At 33.1% G+C, this 27,774-nt stretch overlaps 1 protein-coding gene across 3 annotated transcripts; it reads right to left on the bottom strand.

Annotated features, from left to right (window-relative positions):
- Positions 1 to 1,309: 1,309 nt before the first annotated feature.
- On the bottom strand, positions 1,310 to 27,618 carry LOC116128345 (ABC transporter C family member 13). Of its 3 annotated transcripts, XM_031414057.1 has the most exons (35): positions 27,536 to 27,618; positions 26,615 to 26,840; positions 25,192 to 25,347; positions 24,960 to 25,091; positions 24,202 to 24,302; positions 23,380 to 23,440; positions 21,741 to 21,989; positions 21,301 to 21,370; positions 20,113 to 20,173; positions 18,639 to 18,726; positions 17,879 to 17,997; positions 16,160 to 16,257; positions 15,588 to 15,654; positions 14,570 to 14,687; positions 14,346 to 14,462; positions 14,110 to 14,190; positions 13,764 to 14,015; positions 11,933 to 12,034; positions 11,778 to 11,845; positions 11,426 to 11,557; positions 11,160 to 11,307; positions 10,669 to 10,949; positions 10,387 to 10,543; positions 9,490 to 9,665; positions 9,240 to 9,351; positions 9,064 to 9,117; positions 8,064 to 8,186; positions 4,609 to 4,707; positions 4,282 to 4,374; positions 4,030 to 4,140; positions 3,800 to 3,961; positions 3,490 to 3,677; positions 3,163 to 3,352; positions 2,232 to 2,399; positions 1,312 to 1,666 (listed from the first exon to the last, which is right to left on the bottom strand). In XM_031414057.1, the coding sequence occupies exons 2-35, from the start codon at positions 26,831 to 26,833 to the stop codon at positions 1,586 to 1,588; spliced, it is 4,434 nt and encodes a 1,477-aa protein (XP_031269917.1). In that variant the 5' UTR covers positions 26,834 to 26,840; positions 27,536 to 27,618; the 3' UTR covers positions 1,312 to 1,585. The 3 variants fall into 3 exon arrangements, with proteins under 3 accessions (XP_031269918.1, XP_031269917.1, XP_031269919.1); XM_031414058.1 differs by lacking the exon at positions 4,282 to 4,374 and having other exon boundaries at positions 1,310 to 1,666; XM_031414059.1 differs by lacking the exons at positions 23,380 to 23,440; positions 24,960 to 25,091; positions 25,192 to 25,347; positions 26,615 to 26,840; positions 27,536 to 27,618 and having other exon boundaries at positions 1,377 to 1,666; positions 24,202 to 24,259.
- Between the last annotated feature and the right edge of the window lie 156 nt (positions 27,619 to 27,774).

The raw sequence follows: 27,774 nt of genomic DNA, 5'->3' as shown, positions 1-27,774 counted from the left end.
CAGCTACCATGCTAACATGCACCGATACAAATATTTTGAAATTTTTTTATGTGACATGTAACTGGTTTGACCGGTTAAACCGGTCAACCTAGGACCCAACCACTTTGCCGGGTTTAGCCTCAAGTTATTAAAACATTGACAAAGACTACCTAGTACCATTGTCCAAGGCAATAAGCTGTCTCCTAAGTTGCTATCTTGATTCTTGAGACCAAATAATAAGAAAGGTGTTCTACCGTGAATTCAAAATTTTGAAGTATTAGGCAACGACAATTATCATCATCAAAATTAAATTTGAAATTTTACTACAACATTCAATCAAGCTTAACAACTCGTATTTTTATTGCTTAATTGGTTAGTAACACACAAAAGTTTGTCAGACAGCCAACCAATCTACTAACTACTGAAAGGGATTTCCTACTATGCTGTGAAACTTGCTTCATAACCAATAAGTAAAGGTGCATTATATGTAAAGTGCTAAGCAAGGTTGCATATATATTTGTATTGCAATAATACTAGCGTGACAAACGTCTCTCACTAATTTCTCTCACAAACTACACACCTGACACTGAGTTGACAGCTCCCACTAGAACGGTCGCAAAATGATTTCGACTACGCCTAAAAAATGGTCGTTCTTCCATAGGGAACGATTGTTATGAAATAGGAACGACCATTCCTTAGATGAGAAACAACCGTTCTTTGGATGGAACGACTGTTCCTTGGATGAGGAATGGTCGTTCTTGGTTGAGGAACGACCATTCCAAATGGGCTTATGGAACCCCCATTCATTCTTATGGAATGAGGGTTCCACATGGAACACCTGTTCTATAAGATGGAACACCCGTTCCATCTCATGGAACATCCATTCCTTACGAGAACAACTGTTCTTTATAAATGGAACGATCGTTCCTTATGAATGAACAATCGTTCATGTTTAGTCAAAGTTCGTGATTTGACGTGTAAAGCCAACTCAGTGCCACGTCGGGTGTTTGTAAGAGACGTTTGTCAGCGCAGTGTTACTCATTTTTATTGTAGCCAAACCCCTGCTAAAGATAAAAAAATAATTCAAAATGTAATTTTTGGAAGTGAGTGAAGCCACTATAATTTATTTTACTCACAAATAATACAAACACGGTTCTTTTTTATCAACAAAAAATAAAATAAAATAAAAGAATGGAAGAAAAACATGATTCAATGTATCGGCAAGGTTAGTTCACTTTCACTTCTTCCATAACTTGGATAACAATCATGATGAATATTTATTTATCTCCATCATCTTAAGTTTCCTCAAGTAATAGGTTTCATTTCATTTGAATAAAATTTTGTGGAAACAATCATATACTTTATCATCACTAGTGAAATAACATTTCAACAGCCGAAGTTAAAAATAAAAAACAAAAGTTTGAACTAGTTATACTGAATACAGATTATATCTATCACTAGTAGAATTAGCATTTTACAGTGAGCAGATTCAAGATCAGATTCAATTGCTAAAAGGGCATACTTAAGTTATTAATGATCTATAAAGTTACAACAAAAGGTCAGTTACGGCACAAACCTACTTGAGATGAATAATAAGATATCAGCATTACATCGTTGAAGCCCTAGCAAATTTTGAAAATATGGAGGATTCATCTTGCATAAGAGTTTGAGGGTTTCCTTCTTCAACCTACACAGCAGAAAGAATATTCATTCAACTCTTAGGCAATTTCAAGGGGCAATTTAGCACTTGGACCTAATTATTTTAGATCACAAAACTGAAAATTGCTTGGATGCTTAATGCTTGTTTCAAATTATGCAACCACCAAAAATATAGTGTTCCCACCAATTTACCATAAAAAACTTTCCCATTTCCATGTCAATTACTGAAAGCAGAGATACAAACTATTTACTTTTGAGGATTAAAGACTATTTTCATCCTTCACAGCAGATTTCAAAAGAGGTCTGCTATTGGCCTATCATGCCATACTCAGCAACGTAATTGGTATTATCCTACCAATCTTCTCTATGGTAAAGGAACTCACAATCCATGATTCTCCTATTCACAACCTCACAATAACCTAATTTGCTCTATTGAACAATGATCAACAGAAAGATACTATGCTTTGAGCAAATTTGTTTTAAAAAAATTACTTTTCACCTAGAGTATATTACAGTCATCAACATGTCCAAAACCTTTAAATATTTTCTCCTCCCTAAAGGCGGAAAAAAACAATGGCAATGAAGAAGCATACCAGGTTTCCATGATCAAGAATTAGGATCTTGTCCATATTCAAAATTGTCGAAATTCGATGAGCAATTGTGATAACTGTCATGCCTCTACATTCACTAGATATTGTATTTTGTAGGATTGAAGCTGTTTGAGTATCAACATTAGCTGTGCATTCATCCAAACAGAGTACCTGAAATTTTCAATATTGTGAGTACTATTTTCACTCTTTTTCATGGACACACAAACGAATAAGCATTTTCCCCTCAGAAACTGGTTTACAAAGCCAACTAAACCAACATATTTGTAGAATGTCTTTGAAACTCGTGATGAATCATGATACCCAAAACTAAACTTTCAAAAAATCACATATACAACAAAATCTCCCTTTTTCTGTTCCTTTCTTGTTTTTATCTATTATCAATTCCTTGTTTTGGTATTTTTTTTGCGAAAACCATAAGCTAATTTATAGTATAACGAAAACAGAAGGGACTAGAGGAATATAAAACAAGATTAAGCTTAATCAAGGAGATGAAATACTATCCAAATGGTGAAATGGATGACTGAGCAGTAAGCACCATTAAAATGGTTCAGGTGAATTCAAGAAAACCAACAACACCACTTGAAAATAGATAGCTTGGTGCAAGTAGAAGGTCCAAGAAGAGGGAAAGAGATGTCAAACATGCTCAAAATGCAGGTCTTGATATGGTTGCAACCCTTTTAGTTGGAATAAAAGTGATGATGTAACTTTCAGGTGAACAATCATACTACTTCAACAAACATAAAGATCATTTTCATATCAGCAAAAATGTTGTAAGTGCTTGCTAAGTAAAAAGTCAGCAATGATAAGTTTCTTTTGCACATTTGCCAAACTACATTTAATGAAAACTTATTTACATCTTTGAAAGAGTCTAGGATCATTTCAAGTTGATGCAATAAAAATATCCCTCTTTTACCTTCGATGATTTCAGAAGAGCACGTGCAAGACAAAGAAGCTGCCTTTGCCCAACAGAAAATGACATCCCAGATTCCTTCACATGAATATCCAATCCACCTGCTGCTTCAACTTCCTCCTTCACATGGCATTTCTCCAAAATATTCCAAATTTTCAAGTCATTGCACATCCGCAGTGGATCTAGGTTGTCCCTAGAAAATTACATGGCATACACACATGTATGGGATATGTTGTTCAAATGATTCTAAGCTGTAGCATCAATGTCTACCTTACACCAAAAGAAAGCACATCCACATTAAATGGAGAAAATGAAATAATGAATTTGTACCTTAATGATCCCTGAAATAAGAAGGGACTCTGAGGAACAATGGCTAAATGTGCACGAAGATCTCTCAAAGGGGCACTGTTTATGTCAAGTCCATCCACCAGAATCCGCCCACCACATATAGGGGTGAGGCGAAAAAGGGCATTCAGGACACTAGATTTTCCAGCACCCGTTCTTCCAATAATTCCAACCTAATTGAAAATAAATGTACAATGAGAAGAGCCAACTATTGAGAACTTTACTTCCAAACACAGAATTATATTACTGAATGCAAACTGTACAGTTGTGCATATCAAGTTTTATGTGTCCTGACCTGTGTTCCTCCCACTATAGTGAATGTGACATCATGCAGTGCAGCTGGTAACGAACGCTTATATCTCATGGTAACATTCTGAAACTCAATCAATCCATGAAATGGCCAATCTGTGCTCAGAGGCTGGTGTCCACTGAGTTCTTCTTGTGGTACATCCATATACTGGCAATAGAACTAAATGTAAGTAATCAGATCGGAAGCATACATACGAGAATAAGATCTCTCCGTACCTCAAGAACTCTCTCAATTGAAACCATTTCCTTCTCTGTTTCAGTAAAACTTGTCAAAAAACTCCCCAACAAAGAAACAATCGGTGCTGCATATGAGAGTGCCAATCCTACCTGTAAAGTAAAATAACATATAAAATCATTTGATCAGTTCAACATGTTATGTTATTGATGCAATAACTCAAGTGGTATGCATATCTCAAAATGAGGACTAAACATGTAAAAAGTCTAAGAAATGAGGGATAAACAAGATACCAGCCCTGGGGTACCAAAACTAATGGGCAAATTGCCACCAGATCCAATAACAGCCATTGTCGCAACAAACGAGATGATAAATGCTGCTAATAACTGAAAGAAGATCACTAATCACTAAAAAATCACAGCAGATTACAAATATAATCATATAATATCAAATGCATTTGAAGTTAAAGCTTCAAAATGTCATAGTGAAATTGCAAATAATCCTTCAAATCTAATGATAACTTCAGTGTATTGACATCAAATGTCAGCACAAAGAGTTACTGTATCTTTTAGGATATTTATCACCTTATTATAGACAAATATTTCAGTTCTGCAATATACCTGAAGGCGCAAGGAAAGCCATAAACTAGCTGTCAACTCTGAATAAGAAGTTCGCTGATACAAGGCCACATGCTCATTGAATTTGGCCAAGAAGTATTCCTGTCCACCACTTATATTTTTGTTAGCAACACATACAAATTCGATTACTTTTGGAAGCATTTAGTGTAATAATCAAATTAGTATTGAATTTCATCAAAAAATTATTGAACTAAAACTTTAATTATGATAAATCATGCAAGGTTTTATGCCTGGGCGCTTCCTTCTAGTGTGGCCAAAGGATACTGCTAGAAATTATATCATTGATATCTTAAATCACTTGAGCGTTATGCTGCACATTCTTTAAGCAATATCAGTCTCTCATGTCTTTTAGAATATTCTCAATGCTTTATATGTTTTCCTCTTACGAAAACATGTTTATATCATGCTTGACATCTCAAAGATTCAAAACTAACAATCCAGCTAGCACGCTACTTCAAAAAATTGGAATCAAAGGACTTTTGTGGTCATTATCATTTTCAAAAACAGAATTTGAAAATTTAAAATGGAGAAAACACGTTCACTAATTATAATACAAAATGAGTTATATGAAAAAAGATTATTTTTATTTTTATTTAATATGTGAAAAATAAAAATAGAACAATTTAATTTTTTAAGTTGGACCAAATTATACAAAAAATCAAATAAAAGGAATACAAATTGACTTAAAATAATCAATGAACATCTTTAATAATTTTAAAAATCAAATTAAAATTTTTATTAAGAGCATTAAAATTAAAACATAAAACATAGTATTTGATGAGAACTCACTCCCAAAACTCAACAAAACAGTAAAATAATAACAGCGAACAGCCAAGAAATAGGAAGAAAATAAATATGTGTATTGATATTCAACAAATTGATAACAATGGTAGCAAACAACAAAATATACCCAGCACATCAACCCAAAAGGACAAAATCAAACTATGAAAGGAAAAACAATGCTGGACTTCAAGGGCTAGCTCCTCCCTAATTGTTAACTTCAAGGGTTAGCTCCTCCCAAATTTCCCTATATTCTTCTCTGCCCTAATCAGCTCTCTGCCTCTCTTTTTATCCTCCAGAGCTCTCTCTCTCTCTCTCTCCCTAACTGAATTCCTTTGCTATCCTAACCCCCAATCGCCACCTGTCCTAGCGTAAACCCATGGAAGTTTCCACCCAACATCCTCTCAATCCACTACTTTGCCATCTTATTTCACTTTTCCTACACCCTCATTATCCAAGTCCCATCATTACCCTCCCCAAGCACTACCACCTTGTCCTCAAGGTGGGAAGATGGAGATTGTTTACCCGACACCATCCCGCTCCTCCACTCCTTCACCGCCCTCTTCTTCTTTACCCAACTATTCCTCATCTTCTATCGTTCGCCAGAAAGGGGTCGATTCGTTGTTGATCATGGGCATTGACCCTGAACTGGAATGATTTTCAGTGAAGCTTCGTCGAATATGAGTCTGATTTGGGAAATGGGTATTAATCTGGCTATTAGATCCGGGTGGGTCAAACTTGAATTGGGTTTTGGGCTGGTCTTCAAGCCTACAGAGACTAGAATAACTTTGCAGCCCAATTATATTTGTTTTCCCATGTTTGCTCAGCCCAAATTTTAAATCCTCCCAAGCCCAATTTTTTTCCTCTATTCTTTAGGCCAACTTAATTAATCGGACTATTGAGTTGGATTGACCCAATCTTACTTTAACCCTAATTTTAGGTTTCAGCCCAATTACAATAGCAGCCCTCAAAATTTCTTCTTTCTCTTCACTTAACAGGGCTGAAACAACCTCAAACTTACTCTGGTCTTCCTCCAACACGTCTAGGTGCTGAATAGATTCATAAGTTCCTCCTGCCTCCGTTTGATTTCCTAGATTTTGATTGTAAATAGTTCTCGATGACTATAGAACTTCCGGTGATTTCTCTCGATCTCTTCTCCTTACTTCTTCTTCATCTTTCCTTCTCATCCAAGCTCGTATTTCCATCAAACCATCCAAAACAACACCAATATCTCTCCCAAGTTTTGACACTTCCCTCTCAACATTTGATATTCTAACTTCCATTCTTGTACCAACCATCCCACAACCAAACTGCTCTAATACCAATTGATGAGAACCCAGTCCCAAAACTCAACAAAACAGTAAAATAATAGCAGCCAACATCCAAGAAATAGGAAGAAAATAGATGTGTATTGATATTCAACAAATTGATAACAATGGTAGCAAACAACAAAATATGCCCAACACATCAACCCAAAAGGACAAAATCAAACTATGAAAGGAAAAACAATGCTGGACTTCGAGGGCCAGCTCCTCCCTAATTGCTAACTTCAAGGTTTAGCTCCTCCCAAATTTCCTTATATTCTTCTCTGCCCTAATCAGCTCTCTGCCTCTCTTTTTATCCTCCAGCTCCCTCTCTCTCTCCCTAACTGAATTCCTTTGCTGTCCTAACCCCCAATCGCCACCTTTCCTAGCCTAAACCCATGGAAGTTTCCACCCAACATCCCCTCAATCCACTACTTGTTATCTTATTTCACTTTTCCTACACCCTCATTATCCAAGTCCCATCAGTATTCTTAAATACCAATTTTGAAAATTTTGTTATTTATAATACAAAAGTCTTCAATATTCCTTTCACTTTCAATACAATTTATCATATAAAATATTTTATAATTTTTTTTTTGTCTTTCATCAATTTCTAGGCATCACATTGATGCACGAAATGGTCCATTTTTGGATTTTAAGCCTTAAAGGCTGATTTCCTGAATTTTTCATTTTCAAGAACCAAATTTGGTTTTGGTTAGTGAACAAAAAATTGCACATATTACAAAGAAAAAAAACTACAAAAAAGGGAAATGAAAATGGAAATGAACGGCCCTTAACTTTCTATTCTAGACATCCTTTACAAACTATTTCAGACATGGAGCACAGTGTTAAACATAATTTTATTCAAAAAGAATTATTTTAATCGTCCGACACACTACACTTGAATGGAACTTCAAGAAACAGCAAGACAAACAAATTATATGGTGTTCAGTGATTCCTTGACCCAAAACAAGATTAAGCTAGGTAAAACTCCAACAATAGTATTCAAGCTCTAAACTCCCCCTAATGTGCAATACATTTAAATCTAATACTACCATATTCACAGCAGTTACACATAACAATAAGCAAGCATGACTACGCATGATTAAATGATGTAATGCAGGGATTCAAACAAATGACCACTTGGTTGACTTGGTTTGAACTCTATGTTAAGAAACTATCATCCCAAAAGCTAAAGTTGATGGGTAAGGTCAATAACATATTTAGGCTGTAACATATTGAAAAATTTCAAAAATTGTTTGTTTTGAAAATTCTTCCTCAAGTCTGCCAAAACAGACAAACGACTATTATCTAATGCAAGAGACCCAGAAAAATAATAATACAAACATCTACCTCAGACTTGAAAGCCCTTATAGTTGATGAACCATCAAGTGTCTCAGTAAACGATGTATATATTGGAGAACGAGAAACACTGTCCAGCCTCCGAAGTTCCCTTGATGTTGACCTGTAGAAGAACTGAAGAATTTCTAGCTAATTAGAAGGATTTGAACATGAATCTGATTCCCTTCCATTGAAACTCAATTTAAAATGAAAATTTGTCATACAATGTGCCTCAAAATTCCAGCTCAAAATAGTTGTGTTTAAAGTAAAAATCAAGTCAAACAAAAAGCTAGGAAACATATTCTTGATGGCAAATTTAAATCCTTGTACTCAGATTTTCTAGAAGTAATATTAGTTTATGATTTCAGAAGCCTTAAATCAAAGCCTAATGGGGTTGAATATATTAAAAAAAAAAAAAAAAACAAAACAAAAAATAATGCATCAGCTAACATCATAATATTGTCTAAGAAACATTGCCATAAAATCAGATTCCAAAGGTAGAAAGGCTATGGGTGATGAATTGAAAACAATGCCTGTACTGCGATTTAGGATCTAAACAAACATCTTCTATATCCTTCATAAACAGCAAAGCAGTTGTTTTCATACCTGTTTTCTCCTAGTGCTATTAAAATGAAAAGCATAAATAAGTTCTAATTGTTCAAACTTAAGCAAGTCCCTCATCTGTCAAGCATCCATTGTTCTTCAAAGGGTGTTATACAACCATTCAGAGAACACATAATTCAAGCTTTCATAGTCTATATGATGTAAATTCTGTGGAACCTCTACTAAAGATTTGAAAGGTTTTATATCCACAACTGATGTGAAAAATCTCTCTTTCTTCAGAAATGGTTGAGCCATCAGAAAACTTCACATTTTCTTCTATTCTAACTCTTCAAGAATTACACAAATGTGCACCCATATGCAGCTACAAGCACTTAACTCTTTTCAGGTATCATATTTGATCACAAAATTTAATTTTGAAACCTGAAGATTACCAAGTAAAAACAAATACCTGTAGCTTGCTATATATGTACCAAAACGGTAGAAGTAGAAGCAAGAAGAAGACCTACACATATACAACCACCCTTTAAAACAACAGTTTTTTCTCAGAATATATAGTTAAAAAGATAGATTTCTATCAGAGAATAGCATTACAGAAGAAAAAAAAGAAGGTTTTTATTACAGTACCTGCACATATGACAAAACTACTGCAATCCCCAATAGGCCAACAAAATTAGCTACGAGAATGTTGAGGATGAATGGAAGAGAATCATCAATTGTGTAGAGATCTGAAGAAAATCTACAAAATGCAAAAATGCAGGGTAAATATACTACAGAATCAGTGAACAGGGCACCAATAGAGGAAAAAAAACTGTTCAGTAAGAGGAGTAAGACATAACACAAGTGGCATGATCCAAAGCAATACCCCCATTCTAACCTGTTAAGTATTCGTCCACCTGGTGTCTGATCAAAGAATAGAACAGGAGCATTAATGATTTTATTAATCAGTGTGTTGTGCACCTGAACTGCAGCTTGTAAGCCACCATATGCAAATGAGAAAGCCCTCAGCAACGTAAGAAATGAATTTGCGATACAAAAGGTGCAAAGGATGACCTGCACCATCAATTAGTAAGTCCACAGAATTAGAAATAACCTCTCAAAGTCAGCAAGTTTACTGTCCCAATGTGGGATACTAGTGAAGAAATGAACATAACCACAAAACACAGAAATTCTTACAATCAAGAGCAATTTTTTCCACATGTTAAATGGAAAAGTATTAAGGCTTTGTACAGTTTAGGTGAGTTTAATATCTTCCAGAACTGAGACCATGAATTTCCAACAGAACTTTGTAGCAACTCATTTTCAGTTATTCTTTGATCTACCTAAACTATGATGAAACGGAAGTTCAAATTCATAATATAATTTTTTTTTATTTTTAAAAAAAAAAAAAAAAAAGACCTGCATAACTCAGCTTTATAACTGTAATACCCAGTATAATCTTATTATTTCACAAATGTAAAGACATTTAAACACAAAGTTGAAACAACTTATACAACCTAATAGATAGATAAGTTTGCAAAAACTTAAACTTTCATAAGTTTGCAAAAACTTAAACTTTCAACAAGATCAAACTTGTTCTACAGCTAATAGATAGCGGTTTGAAAAATATAGAAGTAAGGATCTCATCAATTCTAATCATACTGATTTTTTGTACATTTGATATTGACTCATAGCAACCCCGAAAAAAAAAATTATCTTCTAAACAAAGGTTTTAAAGGACATGTATACATGCATGCAAATTAGCATCATAGAGAAAATGAGGGAAACTAATTACCAAATAAAAGGATGTGGAGTATTGTGTCTCATTGCTCCCTGTTGTATCAACCCAATATGACAGCCACAGGTCATTTCCATTACGAGAAGCTTGCATTAATATGGCTGAGAGACATATTACAAATGTAATGACCCAGCCAGAAAATGCGGCATAATTTCTGCAAGATAACAATTAAAAAATTGTAAATGTTAACAGAAAAATGGCCTGTGACATTATAAAGTAGGGAACGCCTAGACACCTCTATTTCCAGTACTAAAATTTCCTTTACATATCATGTCTTACTTGTATACAGTAAGTTCGACTCTACCCTCTTTTCTCTGCTCAACTTCAAGTATGTCTTGAGCTCCATCTAACATAGAGACAACATCTTTCTCCTCCGGATGATTTGGTTTGTCTTGAGTGCAAGCACTTGTGCTGCATTCTTGTCTTTGCAAGTGTAATGTATCAAATTCGTTCAGTGAAGAGAAACCCGAATACATAGAAACTGCCAACTCATCTGAATTTCCCACCCACGTCACATGGCCTTTGTCCATTACAATAATCATATCAGCAGAAGATATTGCCTGTGAGGTTTAAAGGCAGATTACATCCATTTTAGAAACTGCATGACACTGGAATTTAAAATACACATAAAGCCAGGAAATTGGTCTTTAGATCTATTGCTGCACCGGTTCAATACAGAAAACTTTGAAATCAATTTAAATTTCATATGAGTATCTGAGCAAAGACATATATGGATATCTAAAGAAAACCAGAGAAACTCACGGAATTACCTGAACATTATGGGTACAAAGAATACGGGTCTTTTGAGCCATCAAAGGGCCCATAATACCATTTGATAAAATCCATCTAGCAACTTGTGCATCAACTGCACTGAGGACGTCATCAAGCATATATATGTCAGCGCCATGATAGATAGCCCTGTTAGTTACAGGCCAGTAAGCCAAGTATGAAAATTTAGGCTAATTCATTACAAAGTATGAAAATTTAGGCTAATTCATTACAAAGTAAGAAAAAATGAGCACATATATGATACAACCTTGCCAAAGCAAGACGAGCTCTCTGTCCACCAGATAAGTTAAGTCCTTTCTCTCCAATATAAGACATGTCATTTCCAATCATTAATGAGATATCAACATCAAGTGCACATGCCCTTACAACATCAGAATATCTGCTCCATATAAAATAATTTTCTACAGTTAAAAGAAGTAGGAAAATATCCTTTCAAAAGTCTTCTTAAAAAATAAATAAATAAATAAAGATCTTATGAACTAGTTGATACTAAACATATTCCACTAATGGAAAGAAATGGAGCAAAGAAGCCACGTAATACAAGAAGAAAAAAGATAAGGAATTTTTTTTTTCTTTTTATGTAGAAGATAGATTTACACCTTCCTGGATCATAATTCTTCCCAAACAATACATTATTACGTATAGTTCCTGACAAAATCCAGGGGACCTACAGTTCAGAAAATGCAAATGTATGAATATTCTGTATTCAGTGTTCTTAGACATTGCAAGCTCAATCTACAGAAAGTTTATAAACCTGTGGAACATATGCTATAGAGCCACTTGAATGTATTGATCCGCAGACGAGCAGAGTCTCTCCCAATATAGAATTTAAGAGGGATGATTTACCAGAACCAACCTGTGTACATGCAGATAGCTGAGAGAAAAATATATACAGGAAAGGAAATAAAAGCTTGCACAGAGCACAAGATTTGTACTATCAGAAATTTGATCAAATTTATATCTATTGAGAACCTGCATTCATTATTTCATAATTATAGTTTTAATTCTATGATTTCTAGATGTCACATCTAGCATTCCATAGTGTTGCCAATAAGATTCCTTTCTTGGCTGAACCAATATTAGATAAACTCTACATGGTAAAGCGAGAGACATTAATTGTCCAAAGAAAAGATTACAACGATACACACAATTTAAATTATTAGTCTCTCTCAATACAACCATTTCCATTCAAAGGATAAAAAATTAGTCAAATCCTTAAGAAATAAATCTAACAGTGAAAAAATGAAAGGGTCTATAGAGTTCAAAGAATTGAATAAAAGACCTATCCAACCCCACTCTACCCTTACACCACTTTAGCCAAACCCCAAGTATAGGATGGTAGTTTCATCACTCATGCTATAGATACACACGCACACGCACACGCGCACACACACACACATCAAAAGATCTACCTAGATTGTTTTGTATATATAAAACATTTCTACCTGAATAGAAGCTTCTAATGTAGCTTGTATTATATCAGATTATTAGAATTCATTTCTGTTTCATCATTTCCTATTGCCTTAAGCAAGGATGACGATATATTTGTTAAAAGAATTATTCACTTGCTTCATGGAAGCAAAATACCCTTCCAGAAGTCCACTCCTTGATGGGAAACTCATCTGAAAACCATTAACTAGCTCGTTCAAAATACTGAGTATGTTTTTCATTGCCATTATAGATATTGAACATTTAAGAAATCTGAAAACTAAATCATATGATCAAAGGAAAAATAGATTTGGAAAAAAAAAAAAAAACAAAGCAAAAAAAAAAAATTTAGTTGCTTGATCTGCTGACAAAAACTGACTGCTTCATCATACATTATATCCCCAATTATCCATTAATTTTTGACACAAACTAAATCATATGTTTAGTGCACCATAAATTAAATTTAATCAAAGCTGAAGACTAACCGATTGCGCGTTGGTCTTACTATATAAACATATCAACTTATATTTGCATGATACAATGTACATTATCACTTCCATGAAAATATATGATAAACATAAGTATATTCCATAAACAAGATTTTTAAGGAAATGCTAAGATCTCCATTCCCTTGCCAAGATATTTGGGATCAAGACAAGGCACTATCAGATTGAAAAAAAAAAGGTTCTTAAGTTTTATAGCACCTAACCAAATAAAATTTAGTTGCTTGATCTGCTGACACAAACTAACTGCTTCCACATACATTATAACTCTAATTATCCATTTTTTGACATAAACTAAATCATATGTTTAGTGCACTATAAATTAATTTAAACAGAGCTGAAGAGTAACCGATTGCATGTTGGTCTTACTATCTAAACATATCAACTTATATTTGCATGATACAATGGACATTATCACTTCCATGAAAATATATGATAAACATAAGTATATTCCATAAACAAAGATTTTTAAGGAAAAGCTATGGTCTCCATTCCCTTGCCAAGATATTTGGGAACTCAAGAGAAGGCACTATCAGATTTAAAAAAAAAAAAAAAATGATTCTTAAATTTTATAGCACCTAACGTACTGCAGTTGTATGTATAAAACAACAATAAATAAATAGAATAATCAAAGTTTGCAGGCAGATACTTAACCTCCCCAATAACTGCAATAAAAGAACCCTTTGGTAGGTGTAAATTGACATGATTTAGCACCAAATTTAGATCCTTTTCATCACCACTAGACCAAGAACAGGATGCGTCATGCATGATAACTGCCATATCTTCAAAGGTAGAATCATATTGGTCAGTTGATAAACATGATGGAGAATTAACTTCCAGTTCCCTTTCAGATTTGGAATCAGCACAACAGAGGAACCTGCTCAACCGTCTGGCCGATATGAAGGCCTGGGATCAAGTAAACAGAAAGAGTAGCAGCTTCATCAATAACTTTAATATGAAACGATTATAACTCAATGCTAATGGAACATGGAAAACTCACATCAATCAATCCATTAATGACCCATGGAAATGAATTGAGAGGAGAGATCAAACTATTAAACAAAGCTAGACAAGTGAAGACCTGCAATAGTGATTCTCAGAGAGATCAATTACACCAGTTAAAACAATGCTGTTGTGAGCATGCCCAAAAAAAATGGAAATTAAAGATAGGAATTGAAAAAAATAAAGAACTTTTTCCATTAAGTTCTCACAAGTAGCTTGAGAGTTTCAGCATACCGTTGCTGCATCAAGATCATACCCCATCAACACAAAGAGTCCAAATGTGAATAAAGAAAAAAGCGTTGGTGTAGTAGCCCAAAAGAATACACACCATGCATCCAAATACTTCCGAGTCTAGAAAGGAGTCAAAGATAATGGTTGAGAACTATATAAGAATTATAGAATACAAAAGATGTATCATGTTTCCTATATCATTCTTTAAAGCATTAGCAGTATCATACCGATAGGTGCTGCACTTCTGAGGATCTTGTCTCCATCAACCAGCAAGAAAATAGATGCTCCCAGCCATACATCTTTAGAGTGCGAATATGCGTCAAAATTTCTCCTGTCCTTCTAATCCTGTCGGAGAAAATTAGAATGTAAATATTTTCAAATCATAAAAAGTGCTTCACATGACATTTCTTTTACATGCAGTAACTGCTATCATATATTTATTGGAATTTTATATGAACTTCACAACCATAACAATTGGAGTTTTGAGTGTTCTCATTGTCACTGTAATTGCTACAATTTTTCCATTGAATTTCAATTAACGGCAAATACCAAGCTATCAAAATCAATGCATAAAATATAGGGCCAGGCCGTTAACCCTTTCAAAGAAAATTTACTGATGCAACGTTAACAAGGTGTCTCCCTCCTGGATCCTTATATTATTCTTCAAAATCTTTCATCAGACCTAATGGACATGTTTAAGACCAGGGATAGGGGCAAAAGCCAAGTCACCAGTAATTATCAATAACAAACCTCGAAAATTTCATCAATCTGCTGTATACTAAGTTTAATTGTAGAGCAGTTGCTCCTATTCATCCACATTAACGTGATTATCTTGCCTAAGCAGTAAATAGACCATTATATGCAGCATAATATTAAAAATTTCAGATAAAGGTAACAAAAGTAGGTTAACTATTTTGAATTAAATAAAAGTAAATAAGTATGCATGATCAAGACCCCTACAACACAATTCAAAACTGGATCAAACTGGATAGAGAGTAATTGACTGAACTAATGTTCAAATTTACATTGTTCTTGTGCAATGATATCATCTAATTTTAATGACATATCTGCCCTCCAACACTAATAATAATATATTATCTTTCAATTCCTACTTTAAGTCATCACTTATAAAGGCAAGTATACCTACTAAATCTTCAGGGAAATAGAAATAAGATCATAAACTGATTTTTCAAAGTTTATAAGGACTAAAAGGAATAAACAACCATATGGGAAACACATACGTACCTCTCATCCTTTTGCTTCATCATTTTCTCAGTCGCATTTGCAATTAATGTAGAAATCCATTTATTCACTGCAGGAAAGCAGTATCCACCATGAAAATTAGATTTGTCCTCAGCAAAATGAAACAACATGATTGTGTGACAATAGAGTGTTGATGAGCCACTATAGCAAAGAAACTATTGATTATACATGATTAACTTAAAATTATGTCAACTATCCATAAAATCAAAGGTCAACTACAAGCACACAAATAAATATAGGTCAACTAAATTATACTCTTAACTCTTTCAGATGCCAACAAAATGATAAAATATATTTAAAAAGATTTTGCATTCAATACCAATTGAGTCATTGTTCAAAAGGATTCTAAGAGTTCTTAAGTTACCACCAAATCCAAAACCTTCCACATGCAAGTCACATATCAAAAACAATCACAACCACAAATACAACCAAAACCATAATACAACGATAAACACAAACACAGGTTATTATCATTTAATTAAGGCAACAGAGAAGAAAGGGAATTCAAACTTGAGACTACTTGATTAACATAGCTCTAACAAGTTATATTATACCTGGTATGAGTAAAATGGTTATTGCAAGTCCCGAAACAAAAGCAAATTTGACTTGTGTATACAGAAGGTATAACGCTATTCCAATTTGTAAAGGGAGGCTGAAAATTCATAAAAACTTAAATGATTAAAACACTGGATACCAAGGATCAAGCCATATATGAAATTAAATCAAAATTAGATTATATGCAGAAGGCAGCAAAATATTGAAGTAAATAAGCTTAATAGTAGTGCTATTAAAAGAACAGTTCAGAAATAAATTTTGGTCGACACTTATATCTCAAAGATTGATACTTAATGACTAGTTAAACTGAAATTAAAGAGAACAAAGTGCCAATCTACTAAATTAGATGCCAAGTCAACAGGGGAAAAGGCAGAATAAAATAAAGCTTCATAACAAGCCATGATGTAGTGGTGTTATTTGAATCTTCACTAAAGTGATTTATTTCCTTTTTCTTTTTCTGATAGATTTTTGGTAAGGGCCTGAACCACATTTACTAGAAGGTCTCAACCAAAAAAGAAACATTAAGACAAAGAAGAAGAAAACTATTGGCTTTAAGAGACATCTCCAATGCAGTGAATACATTATATACCTTTGTTACTCATGTACTGACCTCTATTCATCAAGCACACTCTGCATGTTACAAGGTATCAGTGTTCCTTAGCCATTGTGTAACAACCCAATTGAGTCTGACGTTGCTAGGTTAAGGCTTGACAATTGGTCTTAAAAGCATTTGGACACCATTCCCTTAAAAGCCGGTTTTTAAGGGTATGTTCTACTCAGTGTGTACTAACAATAAGTATTAGAACATATGTAAGTGAGGAGGACCCTAATTGCAGACAGGCGGACCTGAAGTTGGGGAGAACTGCTACTTGGTCATGTGCAAGAACTACAAAGTCACGTAGGTCAGTACATGAGCCACCGCGGATTTCAGCATCAAAAGTATATGCTGAATTGTATTGCAATTGTGTTTATAAGCACTCGCACACCACTCTTTCACAAGCCGGTTTTTAACAATGACTTATAACCAATGTGTGCATAACCAATTGATTGACAAGGAGCTGTCTATTATTAATTGATGACAATTTGCATATTTTCTCTCAAAATGCAAAAAATAAATAAATAAATAAAAGTAAAGTACAGCATACAAACATAAACTCAATATTCAATAATAATTTATTATAATTTTTGCAATATATATAAGCTAGGATATTTAATGCAAACAGTAAAGGAATGTTTGGATTGTTTTTTAATTTATAACTGGGTAGTCAAAGAGTCTAGTCAAAATGCATGAAACAGAGCATTGAATTGAAAGTCAGTCTTGTCTTTAAAAGACAATATTAAATAAAGACTAGGAAAATATAAGGGCTTTAAATATATCCTAGGAAGGAATGTTCACTCATAGGGCAGATTTCAGAATATAAAACTTTAGTCTTTTCTCTATAATTTCTAATATTCAGTTGTTTTGGTCTTTTCCTTGATTTCTCCTGAAGAAATCTTGACTCCAATGGTGATTGGAGCAACTCAGTTCCTAGTCTATTAATGCTAGTAGACTATACTGTTTTCTACTTGCAACAATATTAAAAAATTTAAAAGAAAAAGGAAAGAACAAAGAAGAAGAAGAAAAACAACAAACAAACAAAAATATTGCAGTTGTTAGTACCTACTAAACAGCAGAAAATGTTATGAGTCGTAAACTTACCAAATAATTATATTATTACCTCCACATATCATGCAAACTGTGGCACAAATTCACAATTCGATCAGCATCTACAGACATGAATGTCTGTATCTCTCCACCCGAAAATTTTGCTCGCTTTGCTAAGCTAAGATATAGACACTGAGATCAAAGTATGAATGATGGTAAAGTAGACAATAAAGCAAGAGAAGATATAATATGCTGAAGGGCTAAACCAAAAGAAGAGAAAACACATTAATATTCGACTTATCTAGCTTACAAACTTCATAAACATGAAGTTTCCTGACCAAAAGATAAACTATCGATGGTATCTTGAGAAAAGTCTTAAAACATTTCCATAATAAACATAAAGATTAAATTAAACTTAGGTGGTTTCAGTTTAAACCCATTGACTCTCCTATCAATAAACTCATATAATTTTAATGCACAGTGCCAAAAACATTGACAGGAAGGACCTGGTTCACTTGGGGTGAGACTTGTTTTTTATTGTCTTTGTATAGGGTGGTCATCCCTAGTTAGGATTTTAGTTTGTAAGTTGGTCTTAGCCCATTTTTTAAACTTCATCTCAGTTTCAACTGCTAATAAAATATACTTTCTTATACATAAATACCAGAAGAAAAAAAAAAAGGAAAACGACTCCTCAGTTGGTAACTGCTATTTGTCTCAATACGCATCAATTGCAGATATCAATTGGCAAAAGTGAACATATTGTCCAATAATATCATGTCTATAACATATAAATTCATGTTTCAAAACTTAGCCAGCAACACAATTTAACATACCTTCTGATAGATAACAGTCATCATACTTGATCGTAATTTGAACTTCAGCTTTGACAGATAAAAAGTATATTGCGTATCAAGAAAGGATCTGCATCATTGGCAAAATCCTTCAATGATAATAACTTTTGCACTTTATAATAGAATGAACATAATATTTTGTTACCATGCACTGGAAATTAAGAATTGATCTTCAAGCAAACAAAGGAGGGCTAAAACAAAGAGGTTTATTCTAAAAATGTCATATTGATCATAACTGCAAGCTATATGATTGTTATCTTTAAATGTACATACTCAGCCTTCAATCATGAAATCCTGTAAGACACATGAACTAGAACATAAGAGACAACTATACATTGAGATTTGAATACTCATGGTGAAGCTAGATAGTAAATGACCACCATAGTAGAATATCTGGGTTGGATGGCAAGAGGGCCTCTATTTCTTGGTCTCAATAGGACTTCTCAAGAGCATTGTTTCTACCTACTATCGCATACAATTAATCAATTTAACAAAAACTGGACAAAAAACCAACCCTCCTATTTGAAACTACAATATCCCTTTTAAGATTAAAGAATTCTGTAGAATTGAGTATAATTATATGTAAAAATAGCATCAATTATTCCAGAAATATCAATGAACCCAATTATAACAATGTCTCAGAATACCCTTTTTTAGCTTCTAGTCACATCTAGACGTGTACTTCCTAGTTCAAACTCTGTTTACTAACTAAATCAAGGAATTAGTGAATCTGTTCCATCCCAAAAGGGATGGGTTAAGTTTATAAACTTATAACCTATAATCTGATTATTGTGTCAATTCCAGATTTTAAATTCATTCCACGATGGACTCGCTGTTTGAGCTCAAGGACTGGGACTGAAGAACTTGCAATAATGCATCACTGCATTCTTTGGAGTTTTGAGGAATAAAAACAGACCCATTAGGAGAAAGATTTATCTGAGAGAATATCTTAATGGTCAATTTATATTTCATTTTTTAATATGAAACAATAGAAAATCTTAATAGTTTGATACAATTAAAAAAACTACAGTCTAGGTTCCTTTTCATAGGGATTCACCCAACACAGTGATTCACTGAGGAGCAATAGTGGTACAGATCAACAAGTATCTTACCCATATTTCGTGACATTTAGAAGTAAAAACTATCAAACAAAGATTCTCCTAGGAGGTAAAAATTGTATCTGTTACTTAAGACTGACTTTATTTTATTTTATTTATTGGTAACCTCAACAGAACAAGGGATTTTTCTTAAGACTGACTTAAGAATGTTTATTTCACCCAAAAATAAGATAAACACTCTTTCCCCTGAACTTACTTTTGCATGTGTAGTCCTATATTGCTCAGAACTACTATAATTAAAACTTTTCAAGGAAAGCAATTACTAGAAATGCAAACTACGAGTTAAAACAAATAAGCAAAGAAAATATAAATTTATTTTTCAACAGGGTAAGATTTACTTAAAGATAGATGTGAGGCCCAAGGCTATTGCAAGAACATAACCATCCAAATTTCCAGAACCTGAAAGAAGAAACAAAGGGACAGACATTAGTCAATAAAGCTAATATCCAATTAAAACTTCATAATACAGGATTATTGAGCAGTAAACAGTAAAACAATAGGCCAGGTATTTATGTAAATCTTGAATGTTCTATTGCTAGCTAAAACATGAATTGAGAAAATGCCAAACAATGATCCAACACATTAGTTAGCAACCAAATCACTGGGGCATTCAAACAACTATAAACTAAATAGAACTACCCTGCCATAAACTAAATTGAATGCTATAACAGTAAATACAAAAAAAAAGAAAACAAAAGACTAGAAGGGAAAACTTCTGAATCATAAACCTTAAAACACCTCAAAATCAACTGAGAAGCAGTTATTACATTAGTATTTACAGCACAAATAAGAACCCAAAAGTCAGCAATTCAGTTGCCATTACATGACAATACTAAACAGCAGCACTAAGCATCACAATGCAGCCTCATTTGCTAAAGTAGAGAATCAATCTATATAAAAAAGACAAGTTATTATGATGATTACAATTAATTGTAAACAGACCACCGACAACAGATCAAATGCCAATAACTAAATCACCTCAAGAAAACACTTTCTAGTCCAGGAATAATAAAGTGCAGCAATCCATATGCCAATACATTATCATCTTTAAAATAATTTGATTAAACGGGTGAAGTACTTTGGCTATTCATGTTGCCTAAATTTCCTATAGATAGATACTCAAAAGAACTAAACAGAAGAACAGAGATAATGAGAAAAAAAGAAGTCATTAATTAACTCAATATTACATCTGAACATGATAAATACGTACATGTAACGGTGATGGGTGCTTGGGTTACTTCATCTAATTAATGAAGGCATAACTTAGTCATGCTAATATCACACATAGCATCTTAAGTGAAACTGACAACATAATCTTGCAAGCAGCCACAGCTAGGATTCTTGGAAGGTATTTTAGCCGTGATGCAGTTTTCATTTAATACAAAATCTTATAAATGCTCAAACCAAATTACAATAAAACATTCCGAAGCTGATACAAAGGAATGACAAAGTAAAAGCTGAATTCAAATTATGAAACGCACTTCAACATTTTAACAATGTAACTAAAAACTGAAATTGCCACAAACCTTGTTGAAGAAATTTAATGAGCCTATTGAGAAGCAAAGGTCCAGCAAAGCCAATGCAATCATTGAGCACCTGAAAAATATTAGTTTTAGTCATATAACAGCAATTCCCCACTAACTTATGAATGCCCTGAAATGGATTTGATCCCGGGATCCTCCAGCTGTATAGTGAACTGCTAAACAGATATGTGTACATATGCATGACACAAACTAATACAAGCACATACAAATACATACAAAGGGGGGAAAAAGGAATGACAACAATGACTCAACAAAACGGGAATGATCATGCAAATACTTTCTCCTATAAATTTTTTCAAAAATAAACCATAAATTTTAGTAGAACTCATTGATTTTGAAAGTTATCTAACATGTCTAAGATATCCTTTCATGCGTGTGTGTCTACGCATCTAGGTGGAAAGCATATGATGAAATATATATACCTTTAACAAGCCCAGACAAAGATATGGGTATCCATATGCACAACATATTGCTCTAAGTAATGACGGATTGCTGGAATTGCTACTATCCTGAGTTTCCCAGCAGCTTAACAATTTATAATGACAGGCAGAAGGATCCATATCAACAGGTAGCCCAAGCAAATCTTCAAATTCAAGTTGCTTTATCACTCCATGATTCATCATAGAATTGATAGATTCGAAGGTAGGATCCCAATAGCTTTGATTGTTTCCCTTTGACAGCCAGACAATACCAGAAAATTGCAAATAAATAGTGACTTCCAGAAAAATAAAGAGACTAATAAACAGCTTTAAGCAGGTCCAATATTGCAAACAGGCCAATCAAACAGCTCTGTTTCATCCAAAATGTATTTAGATATTCAGTCAAACAAGATTTGTTTATTCAACTACAAGTAATTCCAATCAGTTTCCAACAATAACTGCAATCAAGAATTTTTTACAGAATGGTGGATCTAGCTCATATTTACCTAGTGTATAAGACATTAAAAAATTGAGTTTCAAATCATAGGAAGACCTAGTAGAAATCACACTGCCAGAATAAGAAACTCTATGCGAATATACATATCTATATATATACAATTTTGTTTTTCTCACATCATTTATCATTAGGGTTCAGGCATTAAGCTACGTTTCAGTCGTGGATGATTATCATAAAAGATAACATAAGATTCCGGTTCTTGTTTTTATTAATGATATTTTCAACCTTATAGCATATATTAACTCATATATCCTTTTTGGTCGTTTCGATTGGGATTGGGGAATTATATATATATATAAACTTTTTTTGCCATGAATTTCTTAATTAATTCCGACGAAAAATCTCAAAGGTTCTTGAAGGAATGCTTCATAAATTGGGTATGAACTTTCCAATATGTGCTTTCCAGCTTTTTCATGGCAAGTTGAAACACATTCTGTCATGTAAAAGCTAGATCAACGTCATTTATTTATTTACATAATGCTCACTTCATGGAACACCTCAAGAAAAATTTTCTTCATGGCCAGGCAGTGAGCTAGCACCTCAGATACCTACATTCACTAATGTGCAACTAAATTTTTTGCTGAAAATTCTACAGAACATGCCTCAGAACATAATGAAGCACTAGCTTTAGATTGAAAACTGTTATGTAATTAAGATACATATATAATTAATAAACCATAATATCTCTAATAATATTGTTTCATCTTATTGGTCAAGGTCAAAATATAACTTCACATGTTTTCTAAATTTCCTCTCCAAAGGGACAGAGAAATAGTCAAGAGAGTAATTTTCTTCAATACTAGGGTTAGAAAGATCAACATGATTTAATGAGGTACTATAACAAACCAGAATTGTATTGCTGAAAAAAAAGGGGAAAAAGTTTTTGGTTCAGAGTATTTAATCATACTAAAGACAAAAGCTCTAAAAGGTTCAAACACCCAACAGCTCCCCTCTCCTCTTCATCTTTCATCTAATAAAAACTATAATCAGTCTTATGTGGACAATTTCAGGGCATACGAATTGAAAAATAACAGTATTTAATAACAGATGACATATGTTAAAAATAATGATACAACAAATCATTAAAAAGTGAATTGAAGAAAAATAAAAATGCCAAATACTTACAAAGACCTTAGAACCTTCCTCAACATCGATGTCAACAGAAAGAAGTGATTCTTCTATTGAACTACAATTCATGTTAGCATTTACCACATTTAGTGAATTCCTATAGGATGAAACTTCTAAAAAAAATTACATTTACTCATATGTAAATATTGGATCAGATAATCACACTAGTAGATGATGAATGCAAAAGTTATATGCAGATATTGAATCCGACAGTCAAACTAGTACATGATGAATGTTGTAATAACAAGATAACTTTTAACAAAAAAATGATTAATGTGAAGCCAATAAATGTCAATTCTTGAATAAAAGCAGTAAAGACAGAGGCGAGAGCCTTTTATGTCACCAAAGTAGTTCAAAAGTGAAGATCAATGTGATTGCAATGGATAAGTTTGAAAGGTAGAAAATGAGAATATTCAGACACGATGCATGCTGATCTCTGGCATGACTAATAATAATGATAATGAAAAAAAAAAAAAATACAATACGAGGTGCAGGAGGAAGTTAATTTACTCTTCATGTTTGAAAGAAAATTCCCCCTTATTTACATTTCAAAATTTTGAAGAATCATATCCAATCATGACAGGATCAAAGATTGGTATTAATGACATCATGATGCATTCTTATCTGCACATATAGTAGCATTCTTTACATGTATTTCCAAATATCCATATGCTTATTTCAATAATCAATGTCAGTGATGCAATATGACCACAATTTTCAAGTAGCTAACCAACCAGTAGGTCTACCTGATTGCCTCAAACGATTTTTTTGAACAAAGAACCAAAAGGAAATTTATCAGCATGATTGACAAAGTGATACCTTCTCTTAGAAGATGCTCGCTTTATCCTCATAATGTTAATAGAAATGGCAAATGTAATATCCAACAAAAGAATACAACTCTCTTTCAGACATTCCAAAACCTGTAACACAAACTTGAAACATATTATAATAACATCTACCACATAATTCAATTACTGAAATCTAAGTTTCATAATATGTAAATGGAAGAAATGATCAATTAGTGATTACTATAATATTTTAAGATGTACAGTGTAGCCACTCCAAGAATTACATTAAGCACAAACCTAGCTAAGAGGCCATTTTAATTTTTAGGTTTCATCTTTTGATGATTCTGTGGTGGTTAATAAACCTTAGTACCACAATATGCAGCTAGTTGGTAAATGTTCATGAAGGTTAGATCTATCAACATCCAATACAAGCTTCAATAAGAACTTTGAGTCATGAGACAAAAAAATTAAATAACTTCCCCATAATATCAGTTTTCCTGAACCCTCTTTTGTTTAATTCTTAAGTCAATCCCTCTAAATTCTCAGACTTGATGGAGAAACATAATTTATAGCATATACATACATAAATGTAATTTACATATAATTTGTATAGGTACATATAAAACATATGTATGTATTTATAGACCATTTTTATTTGAAATTATAAAATTTTAACATAAATAGACATGTTCTAACCCATTAAAAATAGAAATTTGGAAACAACATAAATCATGTAGAAATTAAACATTATAGAAAGAAGAAGCTTCAAATGGAAACAAAAAGTAGTACCTCCAACGAAAGAAAAGCAACTTGCAGATGGAGAATTCCTGTTACTGGCTTTACAATCCACCAGAAACATAGGATATGGTTGCAAAATATGTAGTGAAAAGAGGCACACGTTGAGAAGAGTATGATAATCATCTAAATATTTGTAAAGGAAAAGTGTTACAATACAAATATTAAGCTATCACAACAAAATGCATAACAGATACAGCCAACAACTGAAAATTAGCAAACTTACCCACACAGCAAACCGAGAACATCTTGAAAGCCACTCGTGATGCGAAATAAATTCTCTGTGAAGGCTTTCCTTCAGAAGCAAAATTATGTCCACAGAAGACAAACATACTCCAAGGAGAGGTAGAAAATACAAAACAACCTTTTCTATTAAGTTTACCTAAGTAATTTATGTCAAATAGTTAGTACATGTAACAATTACTTCCAAACGAAATTTGGAGGCTCTTGTTTTTCTACTGTCAATATAACTACTCAATGATAAAAATCACATAAACGGAAGAGTATCACTAGTTTTCTACTTCAAAAAATAATAGAAAAGAATTGGTATTTAAAGTATAGCTCATTCATAGACTACCACTCTACAAGCAGACCTTGTAGGAAAATAAGAAAACATACAGCATAATATCTGCAAATTACTAATATAGTCAATAGAAGCTGAGAGGAAATGAAGGAGAAAAGAAAGAAGGAAACTAGCATGTAAATTCCTTGTCATCTCTAAAAATGAGTAAACAACAAATCTAAGATAGAGAAATAATTATGGCCATCTGCCTTTCACAACAGCACAGAGTTCTTTTTTAAGTTGAGAGAAAAGAATTATTATCACATCCGAAATCAGGAGATGGTAATCTTGGGCTAGCTTATAACTCCTGGGTTACTTCAATTAAGTAGGCACATATTGAGTGAAAAAAGTTTGATTGAAGCTCAAAACTAACAACAACCACTCCATTTAGACTAATACTGGCCAACAAAAAAATTGGGGACAAATTGTTAAGAAGCAGTTAATACGGTCAATATCCGAAGAAAAAAGTTCAAAGCAATTAAATTCATGTCAGCTGGGATTAGTAAAATGAATGAGGATTTCATGATTACATCTGAATTAATATTTCACCAGCAACAATACAGGTATTTGACTGCTTGATGCTCAAGACGAGACTAAGTGGTGACAAATGTATCAAACTATAAGTTCATTCTGCTACTTCAGTTTACAACAACAAAGAGATATTCAAAGGTTCTGTGCATAGTCATGTAACATAAAGAATAAGGATCATACCATGGCCTTCTTCCATACAAGACACATAGAACTTCAAAAGGTTAATTACATCAGTAGAATTTAATGCAAAGCAATCACAATTCTCCAAATTCATGGAGAATGAGTAAAATGTTCTGGAATTATTTTTTATTTGACAATTTATAACTACAATTGTTATACAACAGGGTAAACTTTGATCCTTACAAACAATTACCAAATACTTGAGGTTAAATTTAGGAAAGAAATTCCAGATGTATTCTATTCACAAAGTACATCATTTTGGATATAAACAAACTAAGAAATAAATGGTAACAAGAGGCACCCAGATTCAACTTTCCATCACCCAGTAATTTCTGCAGCTAAATAGATCATAAATATATATTAGAAAATAACCTACCCTCCGGTTTCCTCCGGCATTCCTTTGCGTGATTCCAAGAATAGAAATCATAATAACCGTGATCACATTTGCTCCAAAGCCAAAAACCGTAAGCATTGTTAAGGGAAAATGATATACAAAAGCAATGACCGTTCTAAAGCTAAAAAGCAATTTAGAATCAAACTCTGAGTCCAGAAAAAGGATATATGTCATCAAAACACTTAGAGAATTTATTTCCATCCCATACCTGACAACCAATGAAGAATAAAATAAAAACCACAAAATTAATCACATAGAAATGTAATTAGTCAAAACCAAGTTTGTCATTACATTAAACTAATTTCACAACTTTTCATACTTAGCCAGTAAAAAGTCCCTATTTAAAAGTTCAATTAGATAAAATCTCTAACTTTTTTTCCTTCTTTTTTAATTCAAAACCAAATATGCATACTCTTTCAGAGATCAATTAACGAGAAGTCCAAGACTTTATAGCCCAACTTATGTTTGACACTTCAAACATTAACACACATTTGCAACAGCCAAACAGAATTTCAAAAAAAAACGAAATGAAATACAGAAAGAAGGAAGCAAAGAAAAGAGAACTAAAATAAAAAAAATAAAAACTGAAAAAATTATAAGCAGTTGAAAAAGGCTGAGTCAACCGAGTTACTCTACTTACAAGCAACTAACTTAACAACGCACCACCATTTGAACAAATATTAAACAAATTTAGTTAAAATCCATTTCTGCTTCTGAACATTGTACGCGCAAATCATTAGCATTGAAAAAGAAGGAAGAAAAAGTTATGAATAAGTATAAAAAACTAAAATTATTTACACATACAGAAAATTTTGAATAGAAAGACACACCCGATTGAAAATGAATATGAATTGGTATAAAAAAAAAAAATAAAAAAAAGATAAAGAATTGGAAAGGACTTACAGAGGGAGAACTAGGGCAAATAAAATCCATAAATTCGTTGGTGCTGCCGATGGAGCGAAACGATGTGAAATTTTTAAGAGGTTATGTTGTTAGCAATTGTCAATTTCATGCAGTCTAACAAGTTTCTTTTTTTAATAGTCAAGGGAAGTGGAAAAACGGTGTGCGGTTTGAGTATTGTCATGATTCCACGTGGCAATTTTGCACGTGCCTTCCAGTTCATTTTAATATAAAATTAGGTA

This window comes from Pistacia vera, unplaced genomic scaffold, assembly GCF_008641045.1.
Source record: "Pistacia vera cultivar Batoury unplaced genomic scaffold, PisVer_v2 Contig2, whole genome shotgun sequence".
Lineage (NCBI taxonomy): Eukaryota > Viridiplantae > Streptophyta > Magnoliopsida > Sapindales > Anacardiaceae > Pistacia > Pistacia vera.
Note: the sequence above shows the minus strand (reverse complement) of the source record. Positions and strands in the feature narration are given on the sequence as shown.

What these genes read in the sequence shown, in the direction of transcription:
- LOC116128345 (XM_031414057.1), bottom strand. Translation starts at nt 26,833, where the DNA reads ATGGAAATAAATTCTCTAAGTGTTTTGATGACATATATCCTTTTTCTG. An exon ending in TTTGTCTGGGCTTGTTAAAG is followed by an intron (nt 21,371 to 21,740) that starts GTATATATATTT and finishes AATATTTTTCAG; the next exon opens with GTGCTCAATGATTGCATTGG. An exon ending in CTATAGCATATGTTCCACAG is followed by an intron (nt 11,846 to 11,932) that starts GTTTATAAACTT and finishes TCTGAACTGTAG; the next exon opens with GTCCCCTGGATTTTGTCAGG.